Here is a 15,793-nt window from a genome sequence, read left to right on the forward strand (position 1 = left end):
AAAAGTTTGGCAGTAAGTTGTCAGTCTGGTAGTAAATGTACAGTACTGACTACAGTGTGTCAGCTAGTACATGCTGCAGCTCCTCAAGACAAAGAAAATGCTCGTCTATCGAGACGAAAGGGGTTATCCCCGAAGTTAGCAATAATGCGTTAGCCTAACCTGACCAGGCTCACTTAAGGTGGACTGACTTTTAAGGTGGACGAGCAATTCTCATTTTAGTGTCAATCTCAGCTGCTCTGCTCAGAGAACGGACAAATGTCTGGCTGATGAGTGTGTAAAGTGCATATGCTTTTTTATCTACATAACAACATGGTCATGAAACAATATGAAAGGCCACTGAAGATATTTCAACACTTCTTGAACAGGCCAACATGGCCAAAGTCAAAAACAAGGCCCCAGGTGAGTCTCTGCTAAACTTCTGAACAAGAAAATGGAGAGTACTTCAGGTCCAGATCCTGATCCATCAGAAGGTTCAAGGAGTGGCTAGAAACAAAAGAAGAAAGAGGACAATATATTAAATCACCCCTCTGTGAGACTGAGGGTGACTCCAGCCCTGAAATAAGTTTTAACAAGACTAGGTCAAAACCTAGTATATGGTTGGACTGTGTATGGTCAATATGTGAAATTGATGCCAATGTGTTACAGGGATAGAGAGTGGTCATGTCTATAATGTGAATTCCTGGACATTAAATGTTCTTCTGCAGTTTTCTGTAGTTGTGCCAGTAATATTGGCTGGTAAAGTGTACTGAAGTAGCATATCACATGACATGGTATACGTTTGTGTCAAAAAAAAAAAAAAGTTATAAATGCGGTTGCAAGAAAAATACTTTGGACTCAAATCTTGGAATGTTTGATTTGAAAGAGAACTTATTTGAATTCTATAACCATTCTATCGGTTAACTCCCCCTGCTCTTTCATCTGTTTCACTCTGCTGATGTCTCTGGTTTTTCACTCTGTATTGAGTGTTTTGTCAGTGATTGTTATTCAGGGTGCTTTAACTGTGTGCTCTCATGCAAGACGTGTTTTAATGCCGTTGTTCATTGTTTGTGATGTGAAAACATGAGAGAAATAAAAAGCTTGCACCCTAGTGTTAGTTCAGTTCACCTTGAGTTACAGCTACTGTATGAAAACTGCTATATAAATAAATAAACTTAAAATTACATAAAAACAAACATCTTACAAATGATGGCAATGTCCATGTCTGATGATAACCAGGCGACGTAGCCAACAAATTAAAAGCTCTCTGGCATTACATACACAGTCCAACCATATACTAGGTTTTGACCTAGTCCCAGTTTTTATTTCAGACAGACATCTTGGTGTGTGTGTATGCTATCTGCATGTTACCATTTTTCAAAATGCCCATTGCTATGTGAAACAACAACAACCTCCAAGCTAATAATATGAAATGTGCCAGTGACCCATCTCGCCCTACTCTTTTAAAGGCTTGCATGTAGGCCTCAATGTTTCTTGTTTATATGGCGCTTTCTTTTGCAGGGATTTAGCCATTTTGATACCAGGGCTCACCTCCTCACGTGCAGATGTTCCACCAAAATAAATCGCCCCGACTATTTTGCAGGGGCAAAATAGCCCAGGATGATTGTGATTGGTTTAAAGAAATACAAAAAAGCCACATTTTTGCAACGTGAACGACGAGTGGGCCACCGTTCAAGGAGTAGAGCAGCAAAGACCGCATCATTACCTGTAAGTGTCTTAATAAACTCTCTTTGCCTAAAGTTTTTCAGACCAACATAGTTAAGAAGAAACATGCAAAAGCAACTCTTTTGTTAAGCTAACTCCTCATTAAGCTTATCAAGATGTCTTTAACATGCAAGGTTTGTAAGTTCAGTACGTCGTCGATTTCTGTGTTCATTTGGCATGTTAAAATTCACAGAAATCCTGCAAACGTTAGATTTAAGTGTGGACATGCAGAATGCCCTATTGCTTTTACAACCATGGGTGCACTTCAAAAGCACATGTACCGATTCCACAGGCACACAGCTAAATCAGTGCCACAAACACACGCGGAAAGAAATGCTTTATACATTTATGCTTCATGCAAAATCAATGGTTGTAGTTTTGTGCCAGTAAATATTTCAAGTTTATGTGAGCATCTCAAGTTACATATTAAAGATGGGAAAAAAGTGTCTTGCCCTTATGTTAACTGCTCCAAGTATTTTCATGTCCGTTAATTAGTAAAGGAGCTAATGACAGTCACATATACAAAACAGCGAGAGGACATAAATGCAGACCCACCCCCCAGCATTCTGGACATAAGTGAGCAGTGGCCATTTCTCCTGTCTTGGAAGTTCTTACTCTCCCACTTCACCACCCTCACTGGTGTTGAACTTTACTCCAAACTGAGTGAAGACTTGGACAAAAAGGGGAAAAGGCTCCTATAGTTCTTCAGAGGTCAGCTGATGAAGTGGAGTAAGGAAGTTAGAGCTGTTCTGAAAGAGGCCTTGAAGGAGGACCAAGAGGGCACTGATGGTCTTGCAGCAATGCTGGTCATGATGACGCATTTCAAAGAGGCAGAGGAGGCCCTTTTTCTCCTTGCTGATGTAAGTTTTTTGCCACTACTGTTGTGAACACACTGGCAAAAGTGCAGTAGTTCAACCTCCTCACAATTCATTTTTTCATCTTGTAGAGTAGGCACCATATTGGTGCCATCTTGGGTTTATCAGGTGAAGGTGCTTTTAAAGGCTGATCAAATAGAGAAAATGAACAATTGCAATCTAACTGTCTGGGGCCTAAAATATGCATTCATGTTTTCAATGTATTGCTCGTCGGCCTGCACATTATTGACAGATGATCATATTGAGACCAGGCTGAAAAAAAGGAAATTACCCTTAAACCTTATAAGTAAAAACTAAAAGTTACAAACTAATTGCTTGTAGTGTTTTTCTATGCCTCTGTTTATATAAATTGTAATACTTATAGGCAACTACAACTCCTGCCGATGCCGAGGCCCAGTTCTCCCTTCCCACCACCCCAAGGCTCATTGTGCTAGGTAAAACTCTCTTTCAATAAAAGTAGTCTTTTTAAGATAAATACAATTAAGTGGACATACTAAATACAGTCAGTTAACTTTTATAGAAGCTCTGCTTTCCAATTAAAGTACCATTTCAAAGATGAAATGGGGTCCCTTTTCAATTTCCTCACAGGACAAAAGTGAAGACGGTCTGCAGACGTTACTTTATTGTAATTAATTGTTGTTAAATGTTTGATTATTGCAGGAGACACTGTGTGGTCTGTGAACAGGTGGATGCTGTCCATAGAGGGCTGTGTTGTAATCCCACATTCACCTCCCATGCCGGATTTCGTAACTGCCTTGGCTGTCTTGTTCGCCAGTTTCTACGTGTTTAATATAGAATATCAGGTGGAAGCAGCCACAACGCTGGAGTTTATTCAGAGGTATTGCTCACAAAACATATTATAGCCTACATCACACTTCTTTTACATTTACTTTACCTACATTTTTCCTTTTTAAAAGTTTGCTTGTAACATTGATCCAGTGAAATCACAAAACTTGCATGTAGGTGGCATTTTTTTATTATTATGACGGCTATCTCCTTAAGCATTTAAGCAAGCATTTAATAACAGTTAGGTTAACATGTTCAAATTACTAGAGCCATATGACATTCTAACCATTAAGCTACATAAATTTTGATCTTTCTATAAACTTATTGATCTGCCCTTAGAGGACTCCTGTTAACCTGATGTGCTCACCAAACTGGCCAGGTGATTCTAAGTAGTAAGTTCTATTTTCATTTCTATTAGATTCCTTGTTAGGATAAATCCTGACTCCAGCAAGTGCAGTGCAAAGGTCCAGACAAGCCAGAAAACTGGAAGAACTGTAAAGCGGAAGACATCAGATATGAACCCACATGTCATTTCCTTCATCAGGAACTTCACTGCGTTTGACTGGCAAAATAACTAGATGGAGGTGAGGTTCTGATAATAAAGTGGCCTTTAAAGCGTTCCCTTTTGTGGTATTTATCAATGACGATAGGTTTGGTTTTTATTTGTCCAAGTTTTAAGATATTAGTCCAAATAATCTCTTAAAACTGCTTTCACTGTGTCCCTGGAATTGAGCAAAAGAAGAGGGGGGAAAAGTCACTCTTAAAGGGCTGACACATGTACAGTACTTAATCCTAAAAGGAGTGTGTACAAACAGCTCGCTTACTCTACAAAGCATGGGGATAATTTATGAATAAAAGATTATACTTTATGTTGCAGATGAGCATGGAAAAAGGATAAGTTTAGTGTATCTGATCATTTAGACCAATTTTAAACCCTGTATTCAAACACACAATATGTAATTTCTGCTGCTAGGGGTCTCTTAATCAAAACAATAACAAAAGATGGAGTTTGATAATGTCGCAAAGTAGTGTGGGATCAAGGGAATAGTTGTCTTCATTGTTAAACAACCACCATTGCCATGGTTGTAATCAGCGTCTCCCAGTTAGGATTCCTTCAGTGTCCATTGTTCATGATGTTTTTACGGGGAGCCGAATTATCTGCAGAGGTCTCCTCCTCTCCAAAACAAACAAACACAGGGATTGAAATCAGTAAAAACACTGAATAAAGCAGTTTCATGTAAAAAAATCAGTGTTTCTCTGAGGCTATTTGGTGGACACAGGACGTCTGGGAGGGGTTCTCTGTGAGTGGAGCAGCTGCTAATGTTTGCTTAGGTTGTTTCTCTGATAACTTAAGATCCAGATGTCCAATGATCAAAATCCTTCTTCTGGTTAAAAGATATACTTAACAACGACCAAGTTCTAAAAAGTTTATTGTAAAACTGAATAGAAGTCAATTTATGACAGAATTTCTGGCAGAAAACCACAAAACGTACATATTATCTGGTATGCGTATACTCTTTGGAAGACACCGTTGTGGCAAACATACACAACCCTGACGCATGTGCACAAGATGGTGAAATGAAAAGGACCATTTCCTTGATTAAAATTGTGGATTTCTCTGGATTTGAAAATTGTTGGAAACATTTAGGATAATGTAAGTACACAACTGAATAAAATACATCTGGTCATTTTTAGACATTCTAATGCAGAATAGTTACATATTATAGCTTTAAAAGTATATTTTTTTCCAAAACATACAGTCTAATGGCACAGGATTCAATGGGATATATTATCAGAAAAAGCCACATGGGGAAAGATTAAAAGGTTTATATCGTGTCATCAATGTTTTCCATCATGCAACAGTAAAATCAATCAATTCAGTGTCGTTGAGTGTTATTTAACTGTTAAGTCTGATTTTGCCGCTGTTGTAGGATGTTGTTAAATGTACAGTACCAGTCAAAGGTTTGGCCAGACCTTACCATTCACTTGAGTGAGAAAGTATGCCCAAACCTTCGACTAGTACTGCACATGGGCACATAGTGGTGGTTATGTTAATGAAAATCAAGAATAACTGTCTAATGATCATATCACTATAATTTGAGTATTGCTGTAAAGTTGCAATACTGCATTGCTTGAGGCTAATTGACCACACCTCACTTTCACAAATATGGATTGTTGGTCAAAATTATTTTCATACTGGCCAAGCAGATTGATTCATCGGTCAGTATCTATGACCTCCTTCCCACTCCAACCAACCCAGAAGTCACCATTATCACACCCCCCCCTCCCCCCCCTTTTTCTTTTTTCTTTTTTTTTTTTGGTCTGGAAGATGGTTTAAAAAAGTGATCTGTGAGACAGTGTCAGTACATAACTTTAGCCTTGCTGTTAATCAGGCTTGCAATAATTGGCCTGAGTCAATATATTTTTGAACATGCAATATCTTTTTAGTCTGTCATGTATGTGGCTTTTTCTGATGTCATATACCATTGAACCCACCTGTTCCAACTGCATTTACATTCATTTTCTTGGGTAATCAGGGAACACATTTACATGCACTGTAGTGACATTTACTGTAAATCTGTATATGCGTGCAACAGATAAGTAATCAGATTACCTCTCTAGCCCTGACCTTACTTTGGAAGCTTGGCTTACTGATTTTATCTGTACAGTTGCTGATGCTGTGTCCTGGCTTCTTTTTTCTCTTTTTTGGTTTGTGTGTTGGTCAGAGCACACTGACGGGAGTGAGAGGAGGACAGAGGTGCACTGTGCCTTCTCTGTCTGAAGTGTTATGCACATGTGTTGTAAAACGCTGACAAGAAAACCACTTCCAGTATACATGGCTGAGAAACCTACATTCTGCTGGAGAATTCTAACTCATTTACATGTCAGTTAAGAAATCAGCTTATTAGAGAGTGACACCAGTAACCTAAGTGCGTGTAAAAAAAAGAAAAAAACTATTGAAAAAAAATAATATTGCAATATTAGTCAAAATAATAACAAGTACATATTTTTTCATAATCTTTCTGCTGTATTCCAGGCTCATCTGCAAAACAAAGTTTTATATTTTATTCATAAAGGTTATCTCCCACCCCCATTCTGTGTAGAGTAGCTTATGAGTGTGAGTACAGGCTTATTGTTTTTTCTTTTCTTTCTCAAATCCATGGATACATGAATGCCAGGTAGCCTACACACCACTAAAGATACATATGGGTCATTGATCTACCATTGGTCCAAAAACATCCCCAAATCCCTGTCATTCATACACTTAATGAACTTAATTCCTTATTATCTGTGATTCTTTATTTTTCAGGGATCTGCTATTCATCTTGCTGTGGAAAAGCACTGTGGAACTGATGGACTGAGTCACTTTTGTTCAACTGTGGAATATGTTGGGGCTCTCTGTGCATGTGGATTCGTCTGCAAAGGGGAAAACACTATTATGAAGATGTTGTAAATGGGTTTTATAGATTAAATAAGTTTTAAATAGAACTGTTACGGATGCAGATGCTTGGCACTCCATAAAATATTCCAACTGTTAAGTATGCACTGTATACCAATCTTTACAGTTTGTTTTTACCATTAGCATTGAGGTTTCTCTAAAGATGTAATACAATGATCATTCCTCCTGTTCATACTGACCATTAGAAAGATCCCTTCATAATGCACTTTCAATGGAAGTGATGGAGGACAAAATCCACAATCCTCCTTCTGTGCAAAAATGTATTTAAAAGTTTATCTGAAGCTAATATGAAGCCTTGATGTCCAAATTGGTCAAGTCAAGTAGATATCTTTCAACGTTACAGTCTTTTATATTTCCAAAGTCCCTCTTTTTAAGAGGGCATTTTTTAATAAAAAGACTATAATTGTGGCAGGTATCTATATTTATTTGACTAACTCAGACTGCTGAAGCTTCATATTAGCTTTAGATAAACTTTTACATATATTTTTGCTCAAAAATGGGCTGTGGATTTTGTCCCCCATCACTAACATTGTAAGTGCATTTGAAGGGGATCTTCAATGGTCAGTATGAACAGGAGGAATGATTACAGTGAGGAAAACATGTTTCACATGGGCACAAGTCTATTGTTTTAATACAGGCTTAAAAATTGTTAACCCATCCTTTAAAGTTATCACTACTGTTTTTAATTACGCAATCCCTATGTGTTTGGATATTAATATCCATTGTTCTATGGTTGCTAATATTTTAAACATGCAGAAATTGCAGCTGCTTGTCAGCTGTGCACAGTTGAAGATATTTGTACATGGGATATGCTATGGAAGACAAAATTCATAGTGTACTATGTTTGTGGTAGCCATGGTATGCTCACCCATTAAGAACAGGGAAAATGTTAAGGATGTTACCGTTCAACAATTAAGAATAAATAATCAAATAATGTATTGTTTGCTGTCTCTCTGCAGTTATTGTTGAAGCTCAAAAAATGTGTCAAGAATTTAAAATGCATTAAAATATTTTAACTGCAGAATACTGGTAAGGTGTAAATTATCAGCATTACATGAAGTATTGTATTAAAGAAATTGTTATTTAACAGTTACAAAAGTACAGTATTTTTCTATTTTACAGTTTAAACGCTATGCTGTAACCAAAAGTACACTTGAAAATTACTGTTTTATTTTACAGCTAAAACACTGTTACTGTAAACAAAATTGCAGTACATAGAAATTACTGTTTTATTTTACAGCTAAAACACTGTTACTGTAAACAAAATTGCAAATTACTTGTCAATGGCTGCCAGTTAATTTCTGTGAATTACTTACTGTGTGTTTCATAGTAAGTTTTTTACAGTGTAGCATATTAACATTTCTACCCGTTGAATAATGACTGTGGTTAAGGTCTGGTTAGGTTTAGGCACAAAGACCACTTGGTTAGGGTCAGGGAAAGGTTTGGGTTAAAATAAAAATAAAAAATAAAATAAAAGCGGCCGATGTCTCACGAAAAAAAGCTGGTTTTCTCGCCAGAAAAACGGCTGCAAATGTCCTGATGTCTCACTAAAAACACCCGCTTTTGTTGGTTGAAACGGGAAGCGGACATTGGTTTTGGTTTCAAGGTGGTCTCAAACCGTGTTCTCTGCTGATTTCCAACTTGCTGCCAACAAACTTACTAACCATCCACCTGCCCCTCCTCCTCCTATATAGGAAAGATCAACTCATATAGATCACATGTGAACTACTTCACTTTAATAATGTTGAAGTGATACGTACTTTGGAAATGTTGATATAATACGTTTTGTTGACATTTTCATTTGATATGTTTTGTAGAAACGTTAATATGCTACGTTTCGTAGAAATGTTGAAATGATACGTTTTGTTGAAATGTAGATATTCAAAGTTTCTGTGGTTTGCAGAAACGTACAATGCCAACGTTTTATTCTGTCTACCAGGCTGTACATACATACATGCATACATACAGACAGACAGACATTGACAGGAAGAGATTCCTTGCTTTATATAGAGAGATATTTGTACTTTTATATGTTTATATTATAAGCTTGTAATCTATATTTTGAAATGGGTTTAATCATTTTATCTTTACAAATTTTCTCAACACTGTCTGTTATTTTACATTGGCAAAATGTCTCTGTTTCTCAGCATGCAAACATTGTTGATTATATAAATGATTGTCAAAATCTGATACACTACACTGCTGTTTCACTCCTTTTGTGCTGTTTTTTTTTTTTTTGGTCTTCACTAGAGGCCTTGCCTGGCAGATTCAATCAGAGTTCACTTTTGTTAAACTTGACCAGGCAGATGTGCTCAGTTAGTCAATAGAAACACTGCTGCACTGTGTTTGGAAATAGAAAAGTTATTATTCTAGTGTGTTTCATCACCATTTTTAGTACCAGACTATCACTGACAAACTGTAGCATTGCTCTCACCCGCTGTTTACAGTCTGTGATCGCTCTGATATTATAATTCTTGATATTTATTACCTGCATCAGAAACGTGACATCACATACTTTTTCAGGGCTGAATGCGGGAAAATAAAACAGAAACATAATGTGACCAAACTTTCACAGTGTGTTTGTCCTTTCAGGTCTTGAAAATAACTCTGAGCTCTCTGATAAATTGAATCTAGAAACCTGACTGAGAGATACACTCTGCATGCTTGAATTACTTCAAATGGTTTGGCAAAACAGTAAATGCTGTGATGAACTATTCACATCTTCATTTATCACAACACCTTAAATTATAAGTAAAGAGACCAATTGTTTTGTGACTCACTTTTCAATTTTAAGCTTTAAAGAAAATCTTAGCTAAAAGTTGATATCCTACAAAAAAGTAGCTTTATCACTTTCAGAAACCGTTACATCAAGGGATGATTAAGCATTTACTTTGTGATAAAATTGTGACTCTTCTATAAAATAATGAAGACATATGATTAAAATAAATGATGGTACTTTAAAAGCATAGTAGATAAATGAAGATCAAATGTTGCTAAATAATTGATATTTTAAAACTCAGCGGAATATTTTCTGTATTTTAAGGTTTGTGTTCAAAGGGTCAGTTCACTAGTGGGATCTAGACGTGCCTAACCAGTAGTTTTATTTGCTGAGGTGAAACTGAAATTTCTACTGCCAGTGCCACTTGAAAACTTGACATGTATTTTAACCACTTAAAAATGGTTAAAAATGGTTAAAAAGAATGTAAATGTGTATAATTTTGCTGGAATCTCAACCAACACTCAGCATATTAGAATTCCTGTGTTTGATAGCCATATTTTTTAAATTTCAATTTACAGTCATTATTATATAATAAAGTCACTCAATAATGTGATGTGATTTTGAAATGACATCTGACAGTAGCAGACAGAGGAAAAGTTTTAAGGTAGATAGCAACAAGATGATTGGAAGTCTGACAAAGTCTTAGCAGGTAAAGTGGAAAATCAGTCAGATGATGTGGGAGCATGGAAATAAAAAATAAATAAATGAAGCAAGCATAAATAAAGTGTAATAAAGCTTCAGCAGTCATATTTGGGAAAAAGTCAAATGATGTTTTTGGACACATTTTCTAATCTTTCAATACACCCTAACTGTCTGTTAGAGCCCTCTGTAGGGTAAATAAAACAGCACAGAGCCTGTTAAAGTTTAGCAGTAGAGTTATTGAAGCAGCAGGAACAAAATTAAAGTAATCACATGCAAGTTATAAGGAAATGAAGGCACAAAGGAAAAGCACCAGCACATATTTCCCAAACCAAACAAGGAAAACTATCAAAGAGATCTCCAAAACTACCTGCCTGTCTAAATACAGGTAGCATGATGACTCAGTGGTTAGCACTTCTCACTGGAAGAAGATCCTGGGTTCAAACCCTCGCCATCCCGGGTGGAGTTTGCATGTTCTCCCTGTGTTTGCATGGGTTTCCTCCCACCATCAAAGACATGTATGTTAGGGTTAATGCCCCTATGGCAAGCTGATTTAATAGCTAGACTAGTTGACAAATTATTATGGCATTATTTTTGAAAGCATCCCCACTTAACTTTTAGTGCCTTAAACTTTTGCACAGTACTGTACATACAGTACATAAAAAATAGCAGCAGTATAGCATAAGTGGACTGACAGTGTGTTTCTGACCTCACAGCTCCTGACAACAACTCTGAAGTCTCCATGAAACTGAACACAGAAGCCTGAATAAAATAAACACATCATCCTGCATATAGCGAGTTGCTACATATGAGACAACGAAACAGTAAATGCTGTGATGTGAACTATTTACACCTCTAGTTGCTGTAAAACTGCTGTGTCACATTATAGCTGAAAAGAAAATGTTGTAGCTGATGATGAGTGGAATTACTGAGAGAGAGAAAATATGCTGTATGAGTCATCGGAGTGTATAAATAAATACACTGTTTACTAGAAGGAAATATTGGAAATGTATTTTATTAAACTGGCACAAAAACAACACATATTAGTACTTTAAAAACACTGTAGATAAATGAAGCCTTCTGTTTAGAAAATGTTACTGACTCATGAATATTTTAATGCTTTTTGTTTGTAATCTTTTTGTATTTTAAGTGTGTGTGTACAGATAGTTTGGCTTTTATTTGTCAAGTTATTATGATAAATTCCTCCCCCAAAACCAATAAGGAGGTGGATGGAATTGAATTTGTCATGCTTACAGCGTCGACATTATAGAAAAACTTAATATTTAATGTATATTGTATAAAAGCAATTATAAAAAGTAAGAAATGTATTTTGTATAATTTGAGTGTTTGATTTACATGCATTTTTACATTTTTCTCTTTTATCCATGTTCTCTAAAATATTTGTACAAAAATTAGATACTTTCTCTTTGCTGAATTTCTATAAACAAGTAGATAGCAATGCTCAAAATGTTTTTTTTTATAATAAAGTCCTCATTATTTCAAATATATGTTTATCAACTGTTGTTATAGTGAGATGAATATTCTAGCAGATTAAATGAGCGTGGGTCCTATTTAAAGATGTTAAACTGTAAATACAGGGGAAAAAAATTGTTGTGTAGATGAAATAATTATAATTACTCATGGTCAACAGGTCAGTGCAGTCGCTCCCAACCTTTTTGGCTTGTGACCCTTACAAAAACTAATGTAGTTGAGGGCTCCCTTCTAGATGGCTTCATATAAATTCATTGAAATGAGGCACAAAGAGGCACATCTCATAAAAAAGCAGATTATAGGAAAATTCAAAAATTAAATACAAAGTTGTGTATCAGAGCTTTGTTTTTTCTTTTTTCCTCTCCCATTAATCATCTCACGACCCCTCAGATTTATCTTGTGACCCTTTGGAGGGGTGTGACCCCTTGGTTGGGAACCACCGGGCTAGAGGGTAAAGCCCTGTAAGTACTACAATAATGGTAAGCACCATTATGTAATATTATTCCATATTAACATTCAACATTTTAAACTTAATTAAAACTGACTAGATCCCTGCTTGTGTTGTATCAGCTCCCAGATGTACATTGCTTTGGATAAAAGCATCTGCTAAATGAAATTGTAAATTGTAAAACTTGAGGACAGAAGACATCTGGACACACTGTTTTACTCCTAATTTTTATTAATCTGTAATGTAAACTTATATAAACACTTATATTTCTGTTAATTATGGCATGTCAGCAATCCAGAGAGATTTGTAGGTGACCTATCACACAGAAATCTGACATATGAAGACGAAGGAAAGTGTAAATAAAAACAGAAGTTTAGCAGGTTGCTTGTTACCATTAATAATACTTATGTAGTAGGATGAGGCCCTTCAACATAAATGATTACCCTGGTTGAATATCTAAATGGATCTAGAGTGGTTGTTTGTGCATCTATGTCACATCATGATCAATTGACCATGTATCTACTGTATGCATGTGTTATAACCTGGCTCAAGTGGCCATAACAAAAACCATGTCAAAATTTAACAAAAGATATGGTGGTGAGGGTGTATGTGTGTGTTGAAAGGTGCATGAAAGCAAAATAAATAAATAAAGTGGCATAACTAAACCAAACCAGAACAGGTGCCTGAAGGGAGAAGTGAAAAGCTGCAAACAGCAGCAGCAACAAACAGTCAGAGGAGAGACAAGCTGCTATCTGTGGCCAGGCTTTATACCGGCACCAGGTGTCTCCATTTGTCTCCACCTGTGTAGCGCAGAGCAGACAGACAGATGAATATACAACAAACCAAAGATGACAGACGTCATCACACATGTATTAGCTGTGTAGCTTCCACGGTGTCAAATTTTTAGTCTTAAGCCCTTGTTCACATGTAAAGAGTCATTCACAGGTTTTTGTATTTAAGTCCTTTTCAATAAAGCAATTTGAAACTGACTCATTGTATGAATTGTGCCATTTACACTCTTGTCTTACCTTGCTTTGCATACTGGTCTTTTAAATCGCATTTTTTGAGCTGAGTTGTTACAGTTTTTCATTTTGGCACTTTAACTTTTAATAATTTTAGGATCAATTTGATTCTTGACTTTAAACAGTTGCTCATTTTACTACATGCTATCAAACGTCTGGTAAACACACACACACACACACACACACACACACACACACACACACAGATCCTGTATTTTGCTGTTGAATCTGATTAGCCAGTCAAATACTGAATTTACTCCGCCTGGTTACACATGACGCACAGCTATTTCTAATTTCTATTGGTCATTCTATATGCCTGTACGTATTAGTGACAGTCTTTCCTCTTTCCTCGTTTTTTAATGTCGCTATCAAAGCAAGATGAAGGGGATCATGTTGTTGCCTCTCTTTTGCCATGTTGTATCTCCAGGTAATGGAATCATCTTATTTAAATAGTTGTGTAACTTTTGTTTCAGCATTCATATTCATATTTGGTAATACATTATAATACAGCCTGCGTTTAACTTTGTATAACTTCCCGTCATTTAATTTCCCGGAACTTCTGGTATAACTTCCTCATATGAATCCGTGCATATAAAATACTTATCGATTGCTACTGGTAGTTAAATATAGACAAGACGTCAAAACAAGACGGTGAGGGACAAGGGAGAGATAATTGGGGATTTAGACTGTAATTTCCCATAACTTACGGTGCAACTTCCTCGTATGAATCAGTATATACATATATGGATAAAGTAGGCTACAATAAAATCAAATGCTTTTGCCCTTTGCTGTGACAAACATTTTGGTCCAGCACTGCAGCATCTTATAACAGGCAAACTTACCTCTCTCAAGCGCACAGCTATGGAAGAGTTGTCGTGGATGAAAAACTAACAATACAGTAATATAACAATATATATATATATATATGTATATCTTTAGTTACACAACAATATGGTATGCATGGAGTTATATATATATATATTTATTTATTTATTTATTTATATGTGTGTGTGCGCGCGCGCATGTGTGTGAATATATATATATATATATATATATATATATATATATATATATATATATATATATATATAAGGTTGTGAGTTCAAGCCTCGCTTAGGACAGAACTCAGTAGAGTTGAAGGATGAAGGAGTCCAGGTGGTGTCAATCTGCTTAATGAGCTGAGCTGAGCTGAACTGCTTTTTTGTCAATTTCATGCAATTGACAGACTAAACACCAAAATCTGGCCTGGTATTTGTGTGTGACATGTTAGTTCAGTGCATAGCATGTCTGTCTTGCAAGCATGAGGTTGTAGGTTCAATTCCACCCATTGCTGATTTTTATTTTGGTAGATTTTTCAATACTTTCCAGACTCCAGTTATGCGGTCTAAATCCGCTTTCAGAAATCACACGCAATTTCTACAGAAATTGCATTTTCTAGTTTTTTTTAATATTAAAATTTATAATGGAAAGTCTATGGGAGGAATGTTTGAAAGCTAATATCTCAAAAACTAAAAGTGCTATACCGCTCATATTTGATATACAGATGTCCCATCTGGAAAGGCTTAACATATTAAAACATGGTATCAATAGCACCACCATGTGGTCAGTAATTAAATGTTTTGCGTTTTGGCTAATAGCTCATGATAGATAAGACCTATCAAAAAAAATATTTGGTGAGCATCTTCCTTGGATTATCCTGAGTAGACTGATATAGGCCACGCCCATTTGCACCTATAAAATTTTTCTGCCATTTGGTTTTTTTTAATAAACACATGTTTTGCTTCTGTTGACACATATTTCATCCAATCTTGACCAAACATACCATGTTTAGAGGACCCCATGTGTCACATTTCATAAAATTCTGCCCAAAAGGGGCGCTAAAGTAACCCTATAACATGTTATTTCAGCAATTCTGTTGTCTTAAATGAAATGAAACTTGGTACACAGGTTTTCCATGAGAATCTGCACCACATACTGAATCATGGCACCAATAGCCCCACCTTGTGGTCATAAATGAAACTCTGCCATACTACTTATTAACTACCAAATCTCTTAAATGTAACATGCCATGGTAATCACATTGTATGTGTACAGATGGGGATCCTGAACAAGTGTTTAGTATTTTCAGCAATGCTTTGCAATTTCTTCCAGTTTTAAGCATTCACAAGCATTTTCCGCAGGAAATGCATTTCTAGTTGCAATTTAATGTACAAGCATCATGTAGTCATTAATATAATCTTTAAATCAGTTGGTGTACCTTCTATTTCAGCCTTTATATTTTTCTTTTTAAATATAATCGTACATTTATTGCAGAGCTTAACATACCTCAGATTTTGACATGTCTGTTCACTGCTGATTAATTACTGATTAAAGTGAATAAATGGTATTGATTAGTATGGAGGTACATTGCATTATCAGAGAAAAAAAATATTCGGAGATATTTTCTTCAAATAATTTGTTCTAATGATAATGTAGCATATAGTAGGTCCAAATGTATAACTATTAGCTATATTATGTTGAAGATATTTACCTCATAATTTAGAGGAAATATCTCTCTTTCTGAATTCATCTGAAACTATTTTGTAATTATGA

General features: G+C 35.9%; 1 protein-coding gene and 1 long non-coding RNA gene across 2 annotated transcripts in view; one reads left to right on the forward strand and one right to left on the reverse strand.

Moving 5' to 3' along the window:
* The window catches only part of LOC121913651, a 67,868-nt gene that overhangs the window by 20,219 nt on the left and 31,856 nt on the right, over positions 1-15,793 (reverse strand). The window lies entirely within an intron of this gene.
* Positions 13,542-15,793, forward strand: part of LOC121913614 (major histocompatibility complex class I-related gene protein-like) — a 42,964-nt gene continuing 40,712 nt past the window's right edge. Inside the window, exon 1 of the mRNA XM_042436342.1 lies at positions 13,542-13,628. Within this exon, the coding sequence (XP_042292276.1) occupies positions 13,580-13,628 (49 nt within the window). The 5' untranslated portion in view covers positions 13,542-13,579. The remainder of the gene's footprint in view (positions 13,629-15,793) is intronic.

This window comes from Thunnus maccoyii, chromosome 15 (assembly GCF_910596095.1).
Source record: "Thunnus maccoyii chromosome 15, fThuMac1.1, whole genome shotgun sequence".
Classification (NCBI taxonomy): domain Eukaryota; kingdom Metazoa; phylum Chordata; class Actinopteri; order Scombriformes; family Scombridae; genus Thunnus; species Thunnus maccoyii.